The sequence below is a fragment of the Aethalodelphis obliquidens genome, unplaced genomic scaffold (assembly GCF_003676395.1).
Source record: "Aethalodelphis obliquidens isolate GAN/ISIS:26980383/991018 unplaced genomic scaffold, ASM367639v1 scaffold4, whole genome shotgun sequence".
Lineage (NCBI taxonomy): Eukaryota > Metazoa > Chordata > Mammalia > Artiodactyla > Delphinidae > Aethalodelphis > Aethalodelphis obliquidens.
In genome coordinates, this window is record NW_020837948.1 from 51,442,029 (window position 1) to 51,469,579 (window position 27,551).

Sequence of the window (27,551 nt, forward strand, 5' to 3'; positions counted from 1 at the left end):
TACTCCCTTGCTTGATATTCTTATAACTATACCAACATTGTAGGATGCCTTTTTGAGCAGAATACTATTTGGTTTGCAATTAGTAAGTTACAGGGGAGATTCTTTGCAAACATTACCTTGAAACACCAGAATTTTTTCCTATAGATACTATTAGTATAGTGTAGGCAAACTCTACACTAAAGTAAACTCCAGGAAAGAGGATATACAGAGAAATCACGAGGAGATAGACAGTGGGCATAGACACTGACCGTGAATAAAGCCCATCTACCATGCTTCACTGGCTAACATTCTATGCCAGTTTACAACTAAACAATGGATGAAGATATTATTAAGTATTTGGTAAAGGAAAAGAAGGGACTATCTTACTGCATTCCTGCCTCAAAAATTCTATGACTAAAAATTACTCAATTAATGAGTTTCTGGATCATCAGCATTGTGGTTAATCCCTGCACACTTAGTGCAAGTGAAGACTACAGCTTTAATTTGGTTAGTACATTTTTTAGTTCAATGAATAACGGAGCCAGACAACAAGCAAGTCAAGTGGAAAGTGAAGTCATTAGGTGGGGTGAAGTGATGTCAAATCTCTGAGTGTTTTCTCTCTTAACCTTCTGGATGGGAGCTGGACTCCATTTGTCTGACTGGCACAGATGAGTTTATAGAAGAGCATTTGTTAAATAGCTCTGTGAATAATAAAATCTACCCCTACTACCTGCTTGACAAAAAGCTGAAAATGCTGTATTTTTCTTTATTAAACAAGATATTAATTTGCAAAGTTGTTGAAGAATTTGATGTTTCCTAAAGTTTCCATATTACGCAATTACATTGGTACAGAGAGAAAATAAAACTTCCAAATCATAACATCTGGAATGATGTTATATATCTTTAAGTTTGTAATGATGTAGCTAAACAGTGGCTTATTGTGACCCTCTACTCTGTTTATGGCAAGGGTGTCAATGTTTACTTCATGGGAGTGGTATTGAACTTTCAACCAATGTTGTCTTATGGTTATTTTTTTAAGCAGTACTGTGATGGTACTAAGAATATGCTATATGTAGACTAGACTCTGTATTCTATCGGTTGGAATAGGTTAGGTTACACCACAGTAGCAAATATCCCAATAAATCAGTGGCTTGAAACAACAAAGCTTTGATTTCTCGTTAGTGCCATACGTTCATCACGGGTAGCTTGGGGGCTCCACTCTGTGCTGTCCTCATTCTAGGACCTTGGATGACAGGGCAGTTAGCAGCATTGCCAGTCACCATGGCAGAAGGAAAGAAAGTTCTCCGGCTCAGAAATTACACATGACGCTCACTTTTAATCAAAACTTGCCAGTGAGAACTAGAATCACAGCTGCACTCAGCTATAGCTATGAAGTTCAATTTTACCATGTGCCCAGATGACAGAGAACTGGAAATATTTAGTGAACAGAACTAATGACTATCACAGTCACCCAAATAATTGGTCTATTATGGTTTCATGTATCTTTTTTTCCTCTACTTGGCTGGACTGTGAAGTTAGAACCTATGACTTAAAAGGCTCCCAACAAATTCTTTTGATCCAGTACATGAAGAGAACAGCTTGATTAAAGTGTGATTTCAATAAAGTAATTATGGCCTTTTGGAACTTTTCCCCCAATACTATATTTTAAAGTTCAGTTCTGATACAGTAAAGTTGCCAGAAATAGATAACAAAATTATTCAGATGAATTGCAAGCCCAGAAAGTAATCACCTGGCTATGCAAGCCAGGTGTAATCATAAAATAGATAATCAAAAATGGACTGAATTCATTTTTCCACAGATGTTACAATCTATTAAAGAATAAAGCCTGGAACTCTGACACTACAATATTATCTCTCTTTACCTTTACTGTATTTACTGTTTAAAGCTTCACATTAGGAACCACTCAAGCACTGCTGAAGAGAAACACTCTCTCATGCCAAGTGTTCTCACTTTAAGATCATAGCCATAAATCCCAAATGTTTAGGACTCTCAAATCTTTATCTCCAGACCTCACTTCTTCCAGGAACTCCAGAATCATATATCTTGCTCTCTCTGCTTTGATGTCTACTAAGTATTTTAAACATAACCTAGCCAAAACAGAACTTTTCATTTTTCTGCTCTGCAAATCTGCTTTCTTAGTCCTTCCTGTGTCTGAAAACAGCACCACTAACCTAGTTCCTCAAGCTAAAAGCATAGGAATCCTCCTGATTCCCCTCCATCCCTTATTCTTCTAAGTCAAACCTAGAAGCAAGTCCTGGCAACTTTACTGCTAAAGCATACCTGCAGTCTAAGAACGCCTCGCTCTTCCCCCAAATAGCCTGAGCCGTGACCGACTTTCTCCTGGACTACTGTAAAACGTCCTAGCTGATCTTCTGTTTTCACTAACCCCCACCTCTACATCCGTTTTCAACATAGTGGTCATAGCAATCTTTTAAACAAACATCAGACCATGACATTTCCCTCCTTAAAATCTCCCATTACACTGTGAATAAAATTTAAAGAATATCGGCCCTCAAAGCCCTGCATGATCTGACTGAATCCATTTGACTGACCACACAGTTATATTATCAATACATACCACTCCCTCGCTTTCGCCCTACATGGGCCCTCTTTTCTTCAGCATGCCAGGTTTGGCTCACCTTAGGGCCTTTGCATTACTTGTTTCCTCCCAGTCTTTGCAGCAATGTCTGCTTGTCATTCAGCAATGTCTGCTTGTCCGTTTTAAATATCAATTCCTCAGAGAGACCTTCCATGACCTCTTTATATAAAGAGGAACCATTTAATCACTATCTTTTACGTCACCCTCTCTTTTTTTTAAGACACCAATTGTACTTGAACATTTGTTACTTTTTTTTTTTTTTGGCTGTGTTGGGTCTTCGTTGCTGTGCGTGAGCTTTCTCTAGTTGCGGCAAGCGGGGGCCACTCTTCACGTGGTGCGCGGGACTCTCACTATCGCGGCCTCTCTTGTTGCAGAGCACAGGCTCCAGACGCGCAGGCTCAGTAGTTGTGGCTCACCGGCCCAGTTGCTCCGCGGCATGTGGGATCTTCCCAGACCAGGGCTCGAACCCCTGTCCCCTGCATTAGCAGGCAGATTCTCAACCACTGTGCCACCAGGGAAGCCCACGTCACCCTCTTTTAATTATCTGCATATCTCTTGATTATTATCTGATGTGTCCTTGTTTGTTTATTGTTTGCTTATTTCACACCACTAGAATGTAACGTCAGCTATTTTGTGCTGTGCCATATCCTCTGTGACGAGACCAGTGCCTGGCTCATGCTAGGTACTGAGCAAATATCTGTTGAAAAGGTATTTATGATTTGAGTATGTACAAGGTACATGGTATCAGCAAGCAAGATACAAATGTTACATAACATAACACTTCTAAATTCATCTTTGGCCACTTTATAATTATTCTGGAATTTCCAGTGATAAAAATTATTAATTATAAATTATTAAACCTACTAATACATAAATTAAATGCTTTCATAGTATAATTTTATCACAAGTAGTTAACTTGGAAGACAATTTGCATTCAAACCTAGACAGTCAGACACTGAAAGGGAAAAAGAAAATGAACAAGAACCGAGTAGCAGTAGTAACCAATGCTGAGCATCTACCACGTGACTGGCACATTATATTAGTCCCCTCATCAATTTTAATGAGGTGGGTATTACTATTCCCACTTTAGGAATTAGAATATTAAGGCTCAGAATGATAAAGTATCTTGCCCCAAATCACACAGCATGGAACAGAGTTAGGATATTAATCTATCTCTAATTCTTTACTCCATGGCATGCCCTCAGAAGGCAGGTGCCTGGGGAGTCCTGACTGAGGAGCAGCAGCTGCTACAGCTGTAAAATTAGTGATCTCTCTCTCAAAGAGCTGATGGCTGGTAGACCTTTGTTGTTGTTGTTGTTGTTGTTTTTGCGGTACGCGGGCCTCTCACTGTTGTGGCCTCTCCCGTTGCGGAGCAACAGGCTCCAGACGCGCAGGCTCAGCGGCCATGGCTCACGGGCACAGCCGCTCCGCGGCATGTGGGATCTTCCCGGACCGGGACGCGAACCCGTGTCCCCTGCATCGGCAGGCGGACTCTCAACCACTGCGCCACCAGGGAAGCCCTGGTAGACCTTTTAATAGAGAGGGAACCACAGACAGGTGCAGAGCCTTCAGATAACGATCACATTTTAATGTATTCATTAACTTTATATTGTATGAAATTTTACATTTACGTTCAAGTGATACTGGTCCTCCATTTAAGATAAAGTGTAGCTTCTTCTTTAAATAAGCTTATTTAATTTAAAAAGTAAAGTGATTTAATCAATAATTAACTCATAGTGAAAGTGTTACCAAGAAGTGGCAAAACTCGTGGAAGGAGGCAGTGAAACTCAGATACAATGCAAATCCAAATGGTGGCCCATGCACAACTGAAGTTTAGGAAATTCAAGGCATTCATACTTATCTTTTTAAATAGGTTTTCAAAAAAAAAATTAGTGACATCTGAAGAATAAAAGGTGTAACAGCAACGGAACATCCTATATTAACAGAAGTGTGGTGTCTCATTCTTCTCTGTATAGATCACACCACATCTGAAATATAAGGGGACTCTGGGAACACGACTTTAATGGAACACTGGCAAACTATACACGTTCAGTGAAAGGCAACCCCAACCAAGAGACTGCCCATGTAAAACCACGCTATACTTGGGGAGTGCTGATAAACTTAGGCTCTTCCAGTGTGCAGAGGAGAAAACTCAGAAGATGAAATGGTCTCCAAATTAAATGGAGTGATAGTTAGGGGTATGGGTTTTAATGGTATCTTAATGTGAAAATCATATTATCCTGAAAAACTCTTCGGAAAATATTATACTCCATCACGATATACCAATTTCAATTGGTCCAGCACCACGGGGTTTTCCTGCTATTTTGATAAATGGCTTTTTGTGAAGTAGTTATCTTGTGTTTAGTGGTCAGTTGTATGAAAAAGGTTTCTCTTTAGATGTGCTCCTCATATTATGGAAGGATAATGAGAAAACAGGGGATAAGAAGATATGTTTCCCACTTGACATCCACTCCTGGGCATGTTTGAGTAGAATGCCCCGAACTATTTAAATTGTTCTTTTTCCTCTCTCTCTCCTCCTCCCCTTTTTATGGTGGGAGAGGGGAATGGAGAGTGTATGTTGAATGTGCATAAGCTGTCATATAGTTGGAGAACACAACTCCACTATACTATATGAGTGACTTTAATGTAGAATATCTCATATGACACAGAAGGCAGAAGAAGTAGGGCTAACAGGTAGACATTGGCATGTGAAACAGGCTTTCATTTAAAGCAGTAAGACTTTTGTCCCACAAAATATTTATATAAAGGTTACGTGACCATATATTTTGGATTAGATAATAAATTCTATTCCAATACTAATACAATAATTATCTGAAGCAAGTGGGCAAAATGAAAATAAAATAGTAGGAAGAAAAGAATTACAGTCTGCTACTTTAGATCATGCACAATAGTGTCCCCTTCATTGCCTGAAATCCAAATGGGAGTGTAATAAGTAATAAATTTAAGAATCTTAGAGTAAATCAGTGATCTATGATATCTCTAAAGTTCAGACTGAATGAGTCACTGGATTGGATGTCTTATGGTTATAAATTATTTTAAATAAAGAACAGAATTACAATAACTATAAAGTTTAAAGAAAAGTGCAAAAGACAGTAGAAAACGAAATAAAATAATGTAAATGCCAAAAGAAACAAGATTTTTCAAAGTTTCAGGTGACTTTAACAAAAAGAAAATTTCAGGTGGGCTCACTGAAAAGACAAGGTATAATACTACCTCTGAAACATAATTCAGGAATACATTTGAGTCAGCAGTTGATTATAAAGGGCTAAATAAAATTCCTTCTGTTTTCCTATATGTAGCCTGTGTATATCTGTATTTTAAAAGTTGTTATATTATGTAGAAATTATCTTTTTAACTATATGACTTGGCTGCTAGCTCCTTGAGAAAAAGGAATGGTACAGTGCCTGGTACTCAATAAATGTGGGCCTGAATTCTGAGATGAGATATATATGACATATTAGCGAACACCACTGACCGGGTAACTTTAAGATTAGAGTTAGAAGATGATTTTTTTTAAATGACAGCATGTTTAAAGCATGAAAAATAATTATTAATAGCAAACTTCTGAAGGAGGATTTGGCAGATATACACAAGACTCCAGACAACCAGAAAAATAAACTTTTAACCTTTACATATTATCATACTGAGATTCTTTCCCTCCCTTTTTCTTTTCTTCCCTTTTACTCCCTCTCCTTCTTCCTCTGACATTTGTTTCTTTCCAAAAATCTTTCCTTTCCTTTTTTTTTTTAAGACATGCTTTTCTAAATTTTCAAAGACACATGCTATAGGACTTCAAAAAGGAATTGAAATTTGTGATGAGTTCAAGATTTCTCTTTTTCAACTAAGACTTCAGCCCCATGAAAGCAAGGACTCTGTTTTGTTCACTATTATATCACTTAAGACAGTGCCTGGCAAATATTAGGCCTTCAAATATTTGCGGAATAATTTTTTTATTAGAAAAACTATCTCCTCCAAAGAGTCCTGCTTTAAATATGGGACTTCCTACTGGTTCACTAATAGAAATTATCATTGTTTATAAATGTATTATAGAAAATGGTGGAAGACATTTCCACACTATGTATATACTATAGAGTATGTGCAGAGAGTTGGAAGAACAAGTGATATAAACATGAAATTCACAGATGATAGCATATTAGAGATAGATGATAAAAATGATGATAAATAGAAAAGAGTTAACATGTACTGAGTGCTAGTATTTGTGCCAGGCACTGTGCTAAGCATTTTACACGCACTATCTAAAAATTCTCACAAATCTAGGTAGGCACTATGATTACCCCTTTTTTTTACTGATAAGGAAATCAAAGCATATAAAGGTTGAGTGCGATGTCCACAAGCTGACAGGTAGTAAGTTGTGAAGCTAAAACACAGACCCAGGCAGTTGGATTTCAGAATCCATACTCTAAATCACTATAATATGGTGTTTCACTACATATAAAGTAAATCAAGATAATTTTGTCTGGTTAAGTCCTACATTTTTTAGAAAGAAAAACTAAGGCCAAGAAATGTTGAATAACTTGGTCAAGATCACTATTTTCTACTTGATTTGGTCATTAACAAAAGCATAACAACACATTCTCTTACTCCCTATATTAAATAAGCAAGCAAGCAAGCCTACAGCCCTCTCTGGCTACATCTCTACTAGTCTGCTCATTTTTAGAGCAAAACTCCTTCAAAGTTTTACCCATATTCTGTGTGTCTAATTCTCACCTCATTCCACTCTAATTAGTCATCTGTCTCAAAACTCCCCCTGAGACCCTGGTAGAGTCTCTGTCCTTATTGATTACTCAGTAGCAGTTGAGAGTTGATCTTTCCTTTTTGAAACATATTTTTAGCTTCTATTAAATCATAATCACCTCATCTTCTTCCTACGTAATAGTCCCCCTTTCTCAGAGCTTGGCCTCTCATTGGTGATATATGTAGAACCTAATCCCCAAATCCTGAAACAAACATTCTAAAGGCTCAGTCATGGGTACCCTTTGTTCAGAATTTTCTCTGATCCCATGGTTTAAATACTAATTACAGTCAATCCTCATTATCCATGAATTCCAAATTCACCTACTAGCTAAAATTTACTTCCAACCTTCAAATCAATACTTAAAGTGTTCTCTCAGTCATTTGCAGACATGCACATGCATGGATCAGTGAAAAATTTGAGTCCCTGAAGTACATGTGCCCAGCTGAGGTGGAACAAGGTTAGCATCTTCCAGTTTCACCGCTCATACTTGTAAACACAAGTGTCCTTTTTGCAGTGTATTTAGTGCCTTTTTTTGCATTTTTGCGCTTTTTATTGCAGATTTTGCTTTTTTAAATGGCCCCCAAGCATAGAACTGGAGTGCTACCTAATGTTCCCAATCACAAGAAGGCTATGATGTTCCTTATAGGAGAAAATATGTGTGTTAGATAAGCTTCATTCAAGCATGAGTTATAGTGCTGTTGGCCATGAGTTCAATGTTAATAAATCAACAATATATATCAAATATGGTGTCTTTAAACAGAAATGTACATAAAACCAGGTTATGTATTGATTGGTTGGCAAAAATGTGACCAGAGGCTCCAGGAACTTAACCCTGTATTACCCCTAGAGACAATGACACAGTATTTGTTAATTCAGTGTCCCCAGCAACTTTATAGAACATAACTACTGTGAATGAGAATTGACTGTATATGCCTGTGTCCCCCAAATCTTTGTTAAACAAATGAATGAATCACACAATTAGTTCAAGTGGCAGGGGCAAGGTCATTCAGAGCATGATACTATTAAATGTAATATATTTTCTTATTTGCAGTCACTTATCTGCATGTCCATCCTGGGTTAACGGAAAAAAGGTCATAATTTTTCCTTTGTGTTACTGGTGCCTACCTCTAGTATTCATTTTAATTAGGCATTCCAAATGTATCTGGACCTCATATCACATGGCCTCATTATCACACTGGATTGTAATTATTTACTGATCTGTTTCTGCAACTATATCATATCCTTCCAAAGGCGAAGTACCTGTTCTATCTTGTTTGGTGCTGTAGCCCTGCACCAGGCACAGTGCTTGATATATAATAGGTACTCCATTCCTATATTAAAGAGGATATAAAAGACAGAGGCCTATAACCATATCTAATGATAATCTGTAATGGTCAGTTTTCTTTCCTGTGCTGGGTTATTTTCCTCCTTTAGAAGTTACTGGTGTATGTTCCTAACAGTTTATATGGAAGACTCCAAAAGTATACTTTAGAATGAAAGACCATCTTATTACTCAGTAAGAATATGGAGATGTTCATTTGTCTTACTTGCACACATAGCAGTTGAAAACAAATGAAATATTTTCTTTAACGGTTTCTGTGCTTTATATGGTGCTATTTATTGCTTAACCAAAAATAAACCTCAATAAATTAAAAAGTATTATTTTCATGGTTTCTGAATATATAGGTCTGTTTGGCTTTATATCATTATCTCGTAACTTCATTAGTTTGCCAAATTCACTTGTGAGTACAATTCCTATTTTATCCCCTATAGTCTGGAAATTCCTACAAAGTCATATATCTTGGCCCTAGGCAAAACACTTTATAAAATCAGCACTATATCCATAACAGATTGTGACAGTGAAAAAGTTGATTTTTCTCTGTAGTCCATAAGTAGAATATATCTCCAAGCAAGAAAAATCCCGTAACTTCAGACTGCAATGAAAGTACATGTCCAAAAGGAATACTTCCTGGGATTGGAGCTAACAAGAACCCCACCTACATCAAGGAAGGCTTTCAGAGGCTATAGTACACATTCCAGAATGACAACTTTTTTAAAAATGGGACTTGGACAACAACAAAAATAAATAATTTTTTAAAATGTGACTTGGACATAGTTTACTGATTAAAATACTTTCCTATATGCTAAAAATTAATTTTAAAAAATTGAATAAAAAGAAGTAAAATAATATAAAATTAGTGTAGTATATGTCTATATATTTGAGTGTACAAATATCCCAGCCTGACAAAGAAAACTTTTCCAGTCTTCTGGGAAGTCAATGCCCATGACCACCAAGTTTTGTTTATCCAGCTTTTGCGGTAGGCTGATTTCTAAAGTAAGACAGATGACTTACTTTTATAAAGACAATGTTTAACAAATAGCTTTCAATAACTGATGAGGTTTCCCAGTTCTTCCATAGTAAGAGGATAGCAACCTTAAGTGTTTCTCAATCCATCCCTTCCCTTTTTTTCAATCACGCTCACACCTATAATCATTATTCTTCTTCAGATCATTCTTCCTGGACTACTGTAATATCCTAGCTTCACTGCCAATCTGTAAACATTCCCTCCATCAAATGTATGGTTTCCAAAGAAATGTTCCTAACATACTGTTCATTATGATATTCTTTGGCTAAAAATGTTTAACAGGTCCTTGCTGCTTTCATAAAAGAAGTCCAAATAAATCAGCTTAGCATTTAAGTACCAAATTCCATCTACCTCGCTAGTTTTATTCACATTTCTCTGCATCTCATGATAAGGTCACTGGTTCCCTATCTTCCAGACTCTTCCTCCACACATTTACTTATGCACTCTGTTCCTCTGACAGGAAGGCCCTTCTTAGTCAGGAGATATTTCATTTCTGTAACAAACAGACCCCAAAAGCACCATGGCTCAATCCAGCTAGACATTTATTTCTCTTTCACACAATAGTCTAAAGGTAGTGGGTAGTCCGTGGTGGATATGCTGCCCTGCCCCATGAGATTGTCCAGGGACCACAATTCTTCCTCTTTTTTTACTCTACCATCTCCTAGGATGTTTTCTTTAAATGCCTGGTAGAAGATGGGCTGAGAAGGGAGAAAGAGACAGGGTTGTCAAGAATGTATGTCAAATCATTTTATGGGCAAGATCCCCAAATTGTACATATCATTCCCATTCACATCCTATTGGCAAGGACTGTGTCACATGGCCATAACTCACTGCCAGGGAGGCTGGGAAATGTATCCTCTAGGCTGGGAGCCATGTGCCCTGTTAAAACATGCAGATGCATGGGATGGCAGAACGGGTTCTATTACTAAAAGAAAGAAGGGGAATTGGGAGCCTGGATTCAATTATCAGTTTCTGCATTATCTTTCTTCAGTTTTTGTCTATAGACACCCCCATTTACTTTACAAAGCTAAACTCAAATATCACCTTCTTCTAGCCAGTCTTCTCTGATCTTATCACATCAGCTTATTCCATTGTCCTCTGAATGGAATATCAACTCTCCCTTCTCTGAAATTTCAAACTTCTTGTACCTATTATGGAGTTTAGCACATTTTAGCTATATACATATTAAAGATAGTCTGTCAGGAAATATAATGTGGCCAAAAAGGAAAAGATAAATGTATACTAGTGATTAATCTTCCTTCATTCTTTTATTTCCTATACAAAGATTGTAGAAGACACAGTCTTTATTCTGTATTTCTAGAAGTGGTGTATGCAGAAGACAGCATTCAATAATGCTGGTAATGATAACACTGCCTTATTCAATTCACTGATAAATTATAATTTAAGGAATTACTTAGAAACAAAATTATTGTAAAAGATTTTCAAGTAAACAATGTCTTAAAATTTTACTGAAAAAACTTTTAATAATGATGTTTAAACAAAGCATGTCTGTATTCTTTGTCCTTTCATAATGATTTACCAAAACTGAACAAAATCCTTGAATAATACTTATGAATAGTTATATACTTTTAGTTTATTTAGGTTTTCTGTTTGTTCATTTCTTGTTTCTTTATCCTCATATTCGATTTCCTTCACACAAGTTTAGAACATGAAACAGCCATTTTATTTCATTTCAGGATGTTTAATACAGAACAAATACCTATTTAACATTTAGTTATATATCATAGTAGATGATTTAAGTTATAGAATTTCACTGTTAAAATGTAAATTTTGAATACAGTATGCCAAATAATAAAAAATAAATGCACCTCTATTTCTTTCTTTGAATATTAAACTATAAATTATGAACAGGGAGTCACTTCCTTTGATTAATAACTCCTCTGACCAGGTATAATGAATATTTACACATTATTCTGTGTTGGTAGAGTACTTAAAATGCCTGAAATAATAATGATTATCAAGTAAAATTTGGAAAAATTTTATGTGAGAAAGTCTTTCAAGTGACAGAAATATAATATATATGAAATATGTGATAAATTCCCTTTACCTAAAACACAGAAAGATTATAACAGCTTCTTATTAAAATTGTTTTAAAACAGAAATCCAAGTCTGTCAGTAATTTGAAATCTAAATGCATGTAATAGCCTGAGGGAATTGTAGTACAGGTTGTTCCCAGGGTGAGCTATAAACATGGAAATACTCTATTTAAACATCTATGTAATCTCCATTGAAACATATTATTTTGAAATTATGTTAAAAAAGAACTTAAAATGCATGTACTTATAAGCCTAAACTTTGGACACATTTAATAATCATGCTTTAAAAGGCCATAAAGCTGTGGTTGATATTGAATATGTTTTTTAAAAATATTAATATTTTGTCCTTTCTGTATAGCTAAAAAAGTCCACTCAGGCAACCTGTATCTTAAAGTGTAACTGCTGATTTTATTGGCAAACCTATAATAATGCATATGATCAATCTTTACTTAATTATTTTGAGTTGCAAACACAACTAATAAATCATCTTTGAAATGCACTGACCATAATCAGTATATTCTGGAACAAGTCCAGGGGGCCATTAATCAAAACATGCAGCAAGGAAAGTGAGAGCCGCAGCCTGAAGAGTTAGGTAAACACACAGTGAAGTTAATAAAAACCTATCTCATTTTAAAACCACCACTGTGTTTACTTTTGCAACTAAGATAAACATTATGATAAAATTAAAGTTGTATAAAAAATGAGGTTTGCTAATGATGACCAAAGCAAATATATAGCAATTGCACATACATTTTATGTCCCTAATTTGACACTAGAGAAGTTTAAAGTTCAGTTACTAAAAACCTTCAAGAATTAGATATTTAAATCTGATAAATTATATTATCCATGAAAATTAAATACACACACGCACAGACACACACACACACACACACACACACACATCAAGTATGCTGCGGTTTAAATTAGAAAAAAAAAGCAATCAAGGTATAAACATGAAAATAGGTTCTTTTTGAAAGAAGAGGATGGTCAACTACCATATTCTAAATTGGCAGATGCAAATGAATAAACTGTAAAAAATGAGTAAATGTTTGAATGAGTTTGCAATTAAATTTTAAATGAAACAAAATGATAGAATACAAATGCATATATATAATGTAAATATCTATCTATTTATTTACTTACTTATTATCAACTGCTTTTAAAACCCGGTCTTCCAATTGTGTTATTTTCCTTCAATATAATCTTATTGACTGCTAATTGGAAGGAAAGAAGATTTGCTGAGAAAGGTATGGGCAATCCTCATTTCCATAAGAATTATGAGGAAAGGAAACACTACAGGTTTAAAAACTCCATAAACAAAGTTTCCTTTTCAGGAAGAGATTTCCAAGATTTAGCCAAAAGCCCTGGGAAAACAGTGCTTTAAAAATAACAGTGTATCACAGTCTTAGAGCTTCCTACTTCGATGGTGCTTTCATTCATGTGATCTCATCTGACCCTCACATACATGTTGAAAGGCAGGCAGGAGGTATTATTAAACCAGTCCTTGTACTCACAGAGCTGCAGTTCTATCTCTACTGTGATATTGTAGAAATTTTGAACAAACAGTCGAAAGTCACTGAATCTGATATTTACTCAGCTCTTAATTCACTGAGTTTCTGTAAGAATTGAATGAATTAAATGAATGAATTAAAGGAATTTAAGTGCTTAACACAACCCCTGGCGCACACTAATCATATTAAATATTAGTTATTGAAGCAGTATAATAAAGTAGCTAAAAAGTATGGTTTTTGGAATAAGATGATCCTAGATTCAAAATCACAGATGTAGCATTGTCTTTGGGCAAGTTATCTAATCTCTCTAGAACTGAGCTTCCTAATCTATAAAATGGGTATAGTTTAGTGAGACATATAAAGGGCATATATAAAGGGTTTAGCACAGTATCTAGGACATAAGTATTCAGTGAATGTTAAATATTATCATTATTATTGATAGACGGATTTGATTAACTAATAACTTATGTAAATACAAAATATCATTAACAAAAATTAAAAGGCAAATGATAGTCTGGGTAAAATAAAATTAATACTCTTAGATATAAAGCAATAGGAGACAAAGACCTCCACTGAAAATCAGCTGAGGTTATGGATAGGTAATAAACAAAAGATGAAATGTCAATAATCAATAAATGCCAGAGAAGAAGGATGTCTCTAAAGGTTAGGTACAAAAATTAAACAATGAGATACTATTTATTGATTAAACGATTAAAATGACCTGGCAATGATCAGAATGAATTGGAAAATAAAAGAACAAAAGGCAAACACTGCTTGTGGGAGTACCAGCTATGATAGCTTTCTGGAGGAACTCTGTCAAAACATAACAAAGGACTAACAAGTACATATACCTAATAAGTACTTTACTAACCTAGTAATTTCACTTTGGGGAATTCATACTAAGGAAACAATCAGTCATATGTGCAAATTTATGTACAAGTATATACAACATTCTTTGTGATAGTACAAATGTGGATAAGGCCTAAATGTACAGTATGGGAAATGGTTAAAGAAATTATGATACATTTACACAATGGGACACTATAAATATAAAATGATGTTGAAGCAATGTATCTATTAAAGTAGAAATATATATTTAAATATTAAAATAGCAGGCTACATCATAAACAGTATGAGCCTTGTTTTGCACGTAAAGTGTGGAAGAGAAGAGATCTGCAAATATACAGAATACCATGGTGTTAATAGCGGTGGTCTCCGTGTGGGTGGGATTATGCATTTCCTAGCTACCATTTTGTTTCTGTATACTTTCTGCTTTTGCGGGGGAGATAAGCATGCAGTGCTTTTACAATTGGGAAACAAAGAAAATGAACCTCATTTTATTGAGAAATAAATGGATTCCTTTAGTAGGTAAGTGGATAAACTGTGGTACATCCAGACAATGGATTACTATTCAGCACCAGAAAGAAATGAGCTGTCAAACCATCAAATGATATGTAGGAAATTTAAGTGTATATTATTATTATTATTATTTTTTGCTGTACGCGGGCCTCTCACTGCTGTGGCCTCTCCCGTTGCAGAGCACAGGCTCCGGACGCGCAGCCTCAGCGGCCATGGCTCATGGGCCCAGCCGCTCCGCGGCATGTGGGATCTTCCCGGACCGGGGCACGAACCCATATCCCCGTGATCGGCAGGCGGACTCTCAACCACTGCGCCACCAGGGAAGCCCAGGTGTATATTAAGTGAAAGAATGCAATCTGAAAAGGCTGCATACTGTATGATTCCAACTATAACACATTCTGGTTAAGGCAAAACTATGGGGATATTTCAAAGATTGGTAGCTGCCAGAGGTTAAGGGGAAAGAGGGATAAATCGGTGGAGCACAGAGGACTTTTAGGGTAATGAAACAATTCAGTATAATACTACAATGGTGGATACTTGTCATTATATATATGTCCAAATCCATAGAATGTACAACACCAAGAGTGAACCTGTAAAATACGGACCTTGGGTGATAATGATTTGTCGAGGTAGGTTCATCAATTGTAATAAATGTACTATTTTGATGGGGGTTGCTGAGAGTGAGGAAGTTGTGCATGTGTGGGGACAGAGGTACATGGGTACTCTCTGTACTTTCCACTCAATTTTGCTGTGAACCTAAAACTACTCTAAAATATATATACAATGGAATATTACTCAGCCATAACAAGAAACAAAATTGAGTTATTTGTAGTGAGGTGGATGGACCTAGAGTCTGTCCTACAGACTGAAGTCAGAAAGAGAAAAACAAATACCGTATACTAACACATATATATGGAATCTAAAAAAAATGGTTCTGATGAACCTAGGGGCAGGACAGGAATAAAGACACAGACGAAGAGAATGGACTTGAGGACAGGGGGAGGGGGAAGGGTAAGCTGGGATGAAGTGAGAGAGTAACACTGACATATATACACTATCAAATGTAAAATAGATAGCTAGTAGGAAGCAGCTATAGCACAGGGAGATCAGCTCCGTGCTTTGCAACCACCTAGAGGGGTGGGATAAGGAGGGTGGGAGGGAGACGCAAAAGGGAGGGGATATGGGGATATACATATGCATATAGCTGATTTAAACTCTATTTAAACTCTATTTGACTGCAATTGGGCTACAGTGGGGAAGTGGACTCTCTAGGACCCTGGAAGGCTCTGATAGACATGAGAACTTTGGTGCAGAGCCAGGAGAGCCTGATGTGTATAATTATTCCTCTAAACAAAAGTGCATGGATTGTGCAATTTCATCCAGGATGATGCTGTAAGCTTCTAGAATAAAAAGGAAAGACTGAGCTTTTCTGAGTCGAGGAAGATTATATCTTAAACAAATTGTATCAGTGGTGGCTGTGTAGTACCTCACCCCACTCCAAGGAGGTGAAGAAATACTATGCTAAGATGTGCTGCATCTTTTCCTGCTCTGTGTAGCCACATGGACTATAAGATTGTGCAACCTTGGCTAATTAAATCGTGAACAACGTAGGGGTGCGTGAGTCCACATGTGCGTGCGGATTCACGTGTTGATTTACAACCTAACACTCACCTAAAATATTGCAGCTACACAACTACTTAATGGGACCATTTAAAGGTTGATTCAGAACACAGAGTTAAAACTTCTTCCTTACAGTTCAAGAAGCAACATCTGTGAAAAGTTATAATTTGATATTATTTTTAAGGTTGTTTGGAACAATGTGTTAGAACTCTGTGTTTTCAGAAGACATCCATCACAAAGAAGACTAAATCATGTCTGTGTGCCTCACACAAGAGATGTGAACCTATATATTTTTACTTGCTATCCTGCAGAAAGAAAGACTACATAAAAGTGTCTAAAGACTATACAAGTATTTTTTTGTACTTTTGGCCCAAACTATTTTAATGATTTTATCCTGTAGCTGAGATGATGTTGAACTCCTTCTTTTAGGGCTGTCGAATGTGTTCCAATCACTAGAATTCTCTTAGAAAATGACCCTGCTGCTCCCAGAAGGGCAGTTGGTAGGACAAGTAGGAGGTTTTCTAAGCAGTAGTATTGTGGGGAGATGGGGAGGAAGGTCCTATATACAAACTAACATTTTGTTCTTGAGATACATTTAATGCCTAAAACTCTATAATTATGGTTGAAAGGATCTTATATACTTAAAATCACTAATGTTTGAGAATTTTGAGAGTTCGTATGCCAAACTACGGCCCTAAAGAATGCTATCCCTTGGAATGTCACTAATCCCTTTTTGGGAGGGAGGAAAGCAGACTGCATGACAGTGCTATGCTTGAGTACTTTTGAAAAATGATTAAACAAGTCAAATGAATTATTTACTATGGATTTTTTTAGATCCTTTAACATATAAATCTCCAAGTTTTAGGGTTTGGAGCATAAGGGAGCGTGGTAGCTGTGGTATGCAGCAATTTCTTTTTTTGTTGAGAGGGCAATTTAGTTTTATTTATTTATTTTTAATTGGAGTATAGTTGCTTTACAATATTGTGTTAGTTTATACTGTACAGCAAAGTGAATCAGCTACACGTATACATATATTCCCTCTTTTTTGGATTTCCTTCTCATTCACAGACTGCATTCTACAGAATTATGTAAAAGGAGATCCTAATAGGTATCCCACAGAGGGTTTCATATTCAAATAAGTTTAGAAATTCCAACTGAATTTAAAAATTGCAATTTCTAAACTTATTTGAATATGAAATCCTCTGTGGGGTACCTATTAAGATCTCCTTCTATATAATTCTGTAGAATGCAGTCTGTGAATGTTACCATAAAGAATAAATTCTGTACTCAATATCATTTAACTTCAATAAACGTCTGAGCTTTCTTGCCCCCCACTATTCAAATCTCAGAGCTAGAGGCATTTTGTTCCACCTATATATTTAGCAGCTCCTTTGACCACAGAAGCTAATGCTTTTTCTAGTCAAGAGTCATTTAAGGAGGAGCTCAGAATTAAGTTAGAGTTGCTTGAGATTTGCGATAACCCTTGTTCCTGCTCCAATAAGAACTTCATATCCCGGTTTTGGTAACTAGGTCTGCACGGTGTAGCCCTGTGTTTGGCTCCTTGTCTTGGTCTCCAGTACAAACATGATTTGGTTGTAACTTGGGTTTGGCTCTCTTCTTGGCCACCTCTCCCAGGGTCTGGAGCCTTGATTCTAAGAGAAAGTTTTCATTTATAGGTCCCTTGTTCAGATACAAATTTCAGTATCTCTTAAAAAAGTAGTTTGCTTTTGATAAAGAAAATCTACAGAAATGAGAAACAGAACAGCCAAAAGAAGGTAAAGCAGAATTTGCAGGTAGGGAGAAATGAGCTGAAATAGTTGAAGGAGTAACAGACATTAAAGTATTGATTAAATCACTTAAACTGAGCATTTTGTTTATTGGCTGACTTTGTTAACTGGTTGCTAATTTCAACAGACTGGGACATTGATTCAATTTAGACAAATAAGTGAATAATGACTGGATTAATCATTTTGTTAAAATAATCCAACTAGTCTACCTAACCATAATGATTTCATGTCATACCAACAAAATGGTATTAATAGACTTTTATTATATTAGCTTTCTGAGGATGTTGAAAGAATTAATAAGAGCTCTTAAATTTAAAAAATTGAAATGAAAATTCTTCCTCAATTATTATGTTATATGATAAAGCATTAAAGCTTTAAGCTGGGTGTCTAATAAAGCCCAAATATAGTGTTATTTAATTTAAATACATATTGTGTCATTGTATATATATATATATATATATTTTTAAATTTACTTTTATTTGTTTATTTATTTTTGGCTGCATTGGGTCTTCATTGCTGTGCATGGGCTTTCTCTAGTTGCAGCCAGCAGGGACTACTCTTCGTTGCAGTGTACAGGCTCCTCACTGCAGTGACTTCTCTTGCTGCAGAGCATGGGCTCTAGGCACATGGGCTTCAGTAGTTGTGGCACATGGGCTCAGTAGTTGTGGCTCACGGGCTTTAAAGTGCAGGCTCAGTAGTTGTGGCGCCCAGGCTTAGCTGCTCCACAGCACGTGGGATCTTCCCGGACCAGGGCTCGAACCCGTGTCCCCTGCACTGGCCGGCGGCTTCTTTTTTTTTCTTTTTTCTTTTTTTTTTTTTTTTTTTTTTTTTTTTGCGGTACGCGGGCCTCTCACTGTTGTGGCCTCTCCCGTTGCGGAGCACAGGCTCCAGACGTGCAGGCTCAGCAGCCCTGGCTCACGGGCCTAGCCGCTCCGCGGCATGTGGGATCTTCCCGGACCGGGGCACGAACCCGTGTCCCCTCAACCACTGCGCCACCAGGGAAGCCCTGGCAGGCGGATTCTTAACCACTGCGCCACCAGGGAAGTCCATGCCATTGTATATTTATAGAAAGTGATTTTACATTGTTTACACTCAGAATTTTACTTGATGATATTAATAAAGTATATAAGGATGAAAATAAGTTCACAGTTTCTGTAGTCTTTGTCAGCTGGTTCATTTTGTTTAATATGTAGAATTAAAAGGACATACCAAACAACTCTACAAATCATAATTTCAAGTAATGTAAGATAGTAAATAGCAAGGAATGTATAGTACATTGTTATGTTGAATAATAACTCTTAGTGTTGATGCTAGTTGACAGACAGGATGAGGGTTCCCCAAGTATAATCATATTGTGTGGATTGGTCACACTGAAATTTTTAATGAATATTTATCAATAGGTACCAGATTCAAGGATTTCAGAGTCTTACTAAAAGTGGGAGATCATCAAAGATCTAAAAATATTCCTGAAAAAAATTTATATTTACCAAAGAAAAAGGCAAAATGTCAGTACAATTCTGCACCCCAGGACTGCTAACACATGCCAATTTAGGCTATTATCCTTGTGAGTACTCTACATAAGTTTCAGTATGTTTTCAATTTTCTAGTTTCCTGTATTTCAAAAGAATGAAAGTTTTACTACTGGGAATCCAAAACTGTACAACATTCAGCAGTTTGAAAGCAGAATTAAAAAATGAAAAAGAAAGGAAGGACGATAGTTTTAGATAATTTTAAATGACTATATCTAAGAAGACACAATAATGACTAAAATATCAGAGATTTCTAGTCAATCTAATATTTTGATAACCCTTAAGAAGAGTCAAAAAGCAATATCAAAGGGTAGGGAAAACAAGAAGAAATGTCCTCTGCAATGTGAGAACCAGAAATGCTATCATATACATGAGAAAAGGCTGAATTTTTAACAAGGGTCACACAGCCCAGCTTGGACTGGCCTCTGAGCAGCCTTCAGCCTCTTCGCAAGCCCTCCCTTCCTTGCTCCCTCCACTGCCATCACCCTCACACAGTCCACCTCAGCGCATGTTTACAGGCTGTTTCCTCTGCCTAAATCTCTGCTCTCTACTCCACTACTGTACTCCTCATATCTATGTAATCGTATGAGTAATGTTTGTCTTCTCTCACGTAGACTAAGCTTTATGACATCAGGGACTGTGTCAAGTCTGCTCAGCATGTAAACATATGTTAAAAGAATGATACATGAATGAATGAATGAGGGAAAGCCATAGCTACAATTATTTTGTTCTCAACAAACAACAGTAACTACTGGGCATTTCCTTAGACAATGTGAAATCATGTGGTAGTCATACAATGAATGTAAATTCTACTGAGAGGCTACTGCAGGAGATACAGAGGAAATACCATTGTGAGCGACTGACAGAAATGTTTGAAATCCAGCATATGCTTAGAATTGAAAACAAGTAATGAAGTCAGGCTTCCTAGCTAAATTTAATGGGATATAATGGTTAATAAGCCATGGTAATGCAACTATAAACTCAAAACCCAATGATAAACAGACAACAAAACAATGCCACTATTAACTGTACAATGCAAACTTTTATGCAAGAAACTTGAAAACTCCCTCCTATCACATTCAGTTTCCTGAATGCATGGATTGTGCCTGTCTTGGCATCCTCATTGTCTATAACAGAATCCTAAAACTTCTTGCTCTCAGGACCCCTTTACACTTTCAAAAGTTCTTGAGGACCTCAAGAACTTTTATTCATGTGGACTGTATTTGCCATATTCAAAATAAAAACTGAGAAAAAACTTAAAATATGTATTAAATATTTTAAAAATAATAATAAACCGAGTATATGATAACATGAATAACATATTCTTTACAAAAATCATTATATTTCCCAAACAAAAAATCTTGCGAGGTCAATGTTTTGCAAATCTGTTGATGGCTGGCTTGAATGAAAACAGTTAGATTCTCATTAGCTTCTGCACTCAAACAGATATGACCTATTATTTTAATTAAAATATACGAAGAAAATCTGGCCTCACATAGCTATGGAACTGAAGAAGGGATGACCCTGTGGATCGTCACAAAGGGCCTTGGGAACCCTCAGATCCTCATTCCATACTTTGAATACCAGTGGTCTGTAATATCATCTGTCACAAGGCTATTGTTCAACTACCATTTGCTAAATTAATCAAAAGTTTAGAGAAAAAGAAATAAAATCTTAGGGTATATATATATATATCTCACACACACGTACAAATGATTTGTACATTCATTTTGGATTCAACTGATAATATTCCGTATAAATGCAGACTGTTTTACTGCAATGAAATGTTAGTTATCCCAACACCTCAACATATGACAACTAAATTGGGATGTATACTGAAGGAGGGCAGTCTGAAGCAAAAAGTGAAAAACAGTGAAAATACAGTTTATAATTCCAAAATCTAATAGAAATAAATAGATTACTACAAAGAGATATTTTACTTGAAAAAATACCAAGCATAATCAAATCAAGTGGCTAAGTTGAATGTTCTATGAGTCTCTTTAAAGCAGTAAATTCGATCGAAGTTCTTTACTGAACACAAGCTGGATTCTAATGTTTTTAGTATCCTACATGCCATTTCTAATTAATCCATAAAAACCACAAGAAAAAAAATTTACTTATATTTTTAGCACTTCTGCTTTAAATATTAATAGGAATTACCCAAAAACCAGAGAATAAATTGATTCAAACATTTTACAATTTCCAAAATCATAATTTTTGTTCTTAAAAATAGCTGTAAGTAAATTCAGAAATAAAAATATAATTTTAAGATTATATATTAGATTTTTAAATGTCATCTCACTATTTGACAAAGAATAAAATGACTTACTTTTCCTTTTCTTGAAGTCGATGCTCCTGAGAAGCCATTTTAGCCTCTGTCCCAAGATTTTTTTGCATCCGCTGCCTCCTCTTTCTAGTTGGTGCAATATCAGTGACATCAGGACTTGAAATAATGGAATCATCTCTTCTTACAGCAGCTAAAATAAAATCACATAAAAATGTGACCAAACAAAATTATGCATATAATTTTTGAGCACAGTATCAACATTGAAATATAGCAAAATTATTTTTTTTATTTATTCAGGTTTGGTGAAGTGAGCTAGTTAGATAGTATATAATACTTTAATACCAATATAAAATCTGAAGTATATTGTACACACGGAACAACTTGATCAAAATGGTCTTTGCCTATCTTGAGCAACAACCTTCTCAAATGCATAGATAAAACTGAATTAGAGGCACCTCTAAAAGGTGTTTGGTGGGGGGGATACTGCTATGGGAATAATGAATCAAACTGACAGCAAAACAGTAATTGTTAGCAGGAATGGGGACTTCTAGTGATCCAGAGATAATTTTCATAAACTTTTTAGCCAACTGTAGGGAATAAGCACAAGAAAAATGTAAGAAAATACTATCAGATGTCTCTAATGTGGCTAAACCATTAAATTACCCTGAAAAATGTTTGATATACATGAAACAGAAGCAACAATAGAAACAGGCTTGATTTATATTCCTTTATTCTCTATGAAAAACTTAATTGCCAAGAGCTTTAGGAGAGTTCAGAATATTCATTGTTCCATCCAATACACAGTATATTCTCTATAACACATGTTTCTGTAAAAGAGAAGAGCTCCTTTGTTATTGGTAAATCATGAACAATATCAGTATAATTTGGACTCTGGATGTCCTGTTGGTTCATATGATTTTTTCCAGCTTGTTAATGTTTAAAAGTGATCAGGGGCAAGCTTTCACCCCAATTAAAGAGAAAAACCTTAGCAATGTATAAAGGCCTTAAAAAGTGGAGATGAGTGTCTAAAAATCCTATACAAGTCCATCCCGTTAGCACAAACAGGGGCTGGTTTAGTGGAGTCAAGAACCCTATACTTTTCAAAAGTTAAGCTCTCTGCTGAAGCTGCAATTATACCTAAAGAGCTGTGAAGACATTTCTCCCTGTATCTCAAATCAGATGTTTAATTTTGATGAAACTAGTGCAATCAAATGCATTCAATACCTCCTATCTCCTCCGTTTAAGAGGAAGTATGATGATGTAAAGGGTTGCCGACTGTGATGCTTGGTGCAAATGTTGTTAGAGATTTAATGGAGTTAATGTTTTGATTAGGATTGTAACTGGAGAACTAACAACAACAATGTAAAGCTGCATAGACTTTAAGTGCTCTGCCCAAAACTTAACTTTTTTTCCCCATAAGCTCTATTAATTTTAGTGTGCTAATTTGCAGAGTGAGTAGTTGTTCAGGCACACATGTATCACATTCTAGAAGAAAAGTCTGCATTTTGAGTTCTCATTCTGTGCAGTCCAGGCTTCTCTGAGTGACCTGATATCACTTGGACACTACTGACCACTCTCTTGAAATGCTTCTTTTGATTTTTTTACCCTGGAAATAACTACCATTTTTGAGAATGTATGTGCTAGACACTTTGCTATGGGTTTTATAAATATTATCTTATTAATCTTTAACCTTGTGAAGTACTTACTAACTTCATTTTATTTACAAGGAAACCAAGACTTTAGAGAGGTTAAGTAACTTGCCCAAATCACACAGCTTTTGCTTTTATATTTTATCATTATGACAATTAAAAAATATTTCTGCCTGGTAGGCAAATTACTTATTGATAAAATATTAACTGAATGTTCATCAAAGCATATTTTACTTTCCAAAGCTGCTTAAGTTATTAAGACATGTAAGTTCCATTAGATTTCTTATACATTATTTTATTAACCTCTAAAAATGTATTGAGAGTAAAGAAAGGTAAATAAAAAGGGGTTTTTTCTCTGAACGTATTCCAGCTGAATGATTCCCTGATTTTTATTAAGCTATGAGGTGACTAAGGAAGATAATTCTGATTTCTTACCCAGTCAGCTCTTACACGGGGTTTACTCAATCACATAAGCAATCAACAAAGTACAATCTTGTCTATGAATAAAACTAGCAAAATTATCAGAGTTAGAGGATGCTTCAACTGTAGATAGACTTGTAAAATGGAGAAAGATTGCATTTAATGACATGTTGGACATTTATGAGGGAAGAATGTTAAGTTTAAATTAAAAGGTAAGGTGAACTTTTAAAAAATAAAGTTACATAAAAGTTCTGCCATTCATTTCAAAACTCCGGATAACAACTTACGCATTGGCACCCAACAGGATATTTTATACATCAAATGGTTATATTATTTGTTATAATGCCTAGAATTTACTTTAAAATGCAATGTGATTAAAGGTGTGTATTAGTAAGAGTGTGGCATCTACTCAAGAATTATGGACCAGGAGTAGTTTTCTGGGATTCTAATAATAAAGTCTATATACTTGAGGGGGCTACTAGAGGCACTTATTTTATTTGCATCTCAATAACTGATGATTTACTAATTAGTATACTGAACGACAAAAATGTGTATCTATTGGTGAAAACAAGGTATGAAAATGTGCATGATGAATATTGCATATGAGCTCTCATGAGTAAAATTAAAGGCATTTAAGATACAAAAATTGGCTAAAGTATTTTAGAGATACTCCCCACCATTTTATGAACAGGCTATAAGAATCCAATGAGGTTTGTTTACTCTTAGAGATGATGCCCTGTGCTAAATCTTCAAGTAGTTCTGTGTCTCGTTGTGAACTCTGGATGATTACCGTTGCCTGATGCCAGGAAAAATTGCCATTCCTACCTCAGGAACCTTTATATTTGTCAAAAGTGAACATTTTCTATGAGGGGGTGACTGGAACACCTAAAAGGACACACAGCTGGAACTTCTTCAAGCTTATAGAACAAGTTCATGAATTATTTTGTCTTTACTTGTTAATAAATATTTAGCTGATAATTGTATATGTAGGAAAACCTAATCTGATAATTTATTATTATTCCTACAGTTTAAACTTCTTGGTGGCTACCATTATGTACCACAAAGAACTTAAGAGTTTTGTATAACCAAGAGTTTCACGTCAGTTTACTGCACCATTTTTATTCCTTTCTCTTTACAGTTACAGTGTAGCTCTCTGTAACACTGCCGTAAGGAAAAATGACTACCATATAAGCTTAATTACTGGTTAAACCAAATATATCTTTTCTGGTTTGTGTTTGCACCATGAGAAACAGTTTTCCCTTCAGTTTACTACATACATGCAATAGCGAATCATATTGTAATAGCTTCACTTAATATATATGTCTTTAACATGAAGTTTTGATAATAATTATACAGCCTTTTAAAAAAGGAAAACATTCCATCTTATCCTTTCCTCTTCACACTGCAATGCCAGTAACCAGGAAAATGAGGCGCTACTCCAAACATCTGGTACCTACGTGTTAAATTGCTCAGCTCGAGCATTCCTCAAATTTCAAGCCATCCCACCTCTCTCCACTACTTCTGCTGATGTTTGGTCCTCACATTCTATTTGGTCTCAAGGCTGTATACTTTATTTCTATTCTGACTCTGGATACCTTGAACAATGATTCTGGATCTTGAAACAAGCAAAGCTGTTTTATATACAAAAGAAGAGATCTGAACTATATCTACACAAAGCCAAATATGGAACTTCCAAAATGTCTATATTATTCATAACCCTAGATATTTTTAATGGTGACAAAGTTTTCACTTTCAAGTTTTGTATGCCATTTTTAAGGGAAAAAATCAATTCATATTAAGTTTACCAGGTAATACATACTCATTTTAGCTGTGAGGAAGAGTTTGAATATAGTTGGAAAGAATAACAAATGTTCAAAGGGTAATGAGAAGGAGTGTGGCCTGTTTGGAGGAGTGTTCATGAGAGAAAAAGATGCAGGAAATGAGACTGGATAAGTATGGGCAGCAGGTAAAGAGAGGAAGGAAAATGAAGATAGAGAGACATGTTAAATAAATTTGCAAGCTTTCAAATCCAGGCAGAAGAGTATGAATCTGATATTGACAGGGGAGATTTTTTCTGAGATTCCACAACCAGAATTCTCAGTTTTTAATATTATCATCAGTCTCTTTGTCATAACAATGTGTCTTTCACCATTTCCAGGAAATTAAAAAAAAGAAAAGAAAAGAGAAGAGAAGAAAAGAAAAGAAAGGAAAAGAAAAAAGAAAGAAAAGAAAAAACTATTGCCAATTAACTTACTACAGCTGAAATACTGATTGGCAGAGCTGTGGGATGAATTTCAAGTTCTAATTAGCTTCACTGCCTCTAGAAAATGGGGAATCTTCACACAAGCCTTGTTATTGTAAAACGAGGCTCCACAGAAAGCCACACTTCTTCTCATCTGACAGAAGAACTGTAGGAGTTTGGCAGCAGTAGTTCAGACATGAGAGGGGCAGAGTGTTGGCCTTCCTGGGTGCTCTCAATGTTGAAGTGAAATGACACTGTTGGCTAAACTGCCTAAGCCCCATGAGTTGAACTACCTGGTAAACTTAAGTCTCTGATGATTAAACACCTAAATATTGATATTTTAAAAAATCATTTTTCAGATTTATAATTAATTTTATTAGGAATTCTTTATTATCTCATATCTATGGATTTTTTTTCCTTCTTCATAATATACATATCTTCATATACACAAAGAGTCTATGGAACTGTAATGGAGATTGTCACCATTCTCCTTCTGGTCCCCCGCCAAACATATACACCTATCTCCAGCCCCCGAACCCACCTCCCTCCCCCACAAAAAAATTAATGTCCTGAGACATGTTATTCATGGCAATGGCTCCTTAGCTCTTAAATTACTGAAAGAAGAAGGCTCTGATCTTCAGGTCCTTAGACCAGAAAAAAAATGTATGCTATTTACAACATGCCATATCCAAACAAAAAACTTTGAGTGGTTCCCCATCACCTATAAAATAAGGTCCTAAGATCCTAGTCCTATATTCAAATCTCCCTACAACATGACCCTCACCTGCCTCTCTGACCATACCTCCCACAAACCTTCTACCATAGAATATAAACTATTCCAAGGGCTCCAGGCTTCCTACATCTTCCTTTTTTGTTCCTTACTTTCCTTGTCTTAAATGTCTTCCAATCAGCACAGCCCATTTCAGTCATTTCAGTCACCCCTAGTAGTTCCAATCCATAGCAATCTCTCCTTTCTCTATAGGGCTTATAGCTTGAACCACTCATTTTCCACATACTATCTTGTATTGTTATTCTTTTTATATATATCTCCTATTTCCCAAATAGATTATGAACACCCAACAGCTAGAGGCCATGCCTTATAGTTTGCTATATTCCTAATGTATTACCCAATAGTGTTATACATGAGAAATGTGATGACTTGAACTCTTATTTTGAAATGTGTATCTTATTTTTTTAATCAAAACTTATTTACTTATGGAACTCAAAAGAAGTATAGGGAAAAATCCAATCAGAAGACCTGGGTTGGGATCTTTATTTCTGCCATTTACCTTTGATGTATTACAGAATCTCTAAGTTCCTCTGTGAAAAAATGTATATTAACCATGAT

General features: G+C 35.8%; 1 protein-coding gene across 5 annotated transcripts in view; it reads right to left on the reverse strand.

Annotated features, from left to right (window-relative positions):
- Positions 1 to 27,551, reverse strand: part of XRCC4 (X-ray repair cross complementing 4) — a 258,151-nt gene that overhangs the window by 72,360 nt on the left and 158,240 nt on the right. For all 5 annotated transcript variants that reach the window (XM_027100692.1, XM_027100690.1, XM_027100691.1 and 2 more), the window contains one exon: positions 21,935 to 22,082. In XM_027100692.1, the coding sequence (XP_026956493.1) occupies positions 21,935 to 22,082 (148 nt within the window). The remainder of the gene's footprint in view (positions 1 to 21,934; positions 22,083 to 27,551) is intronic.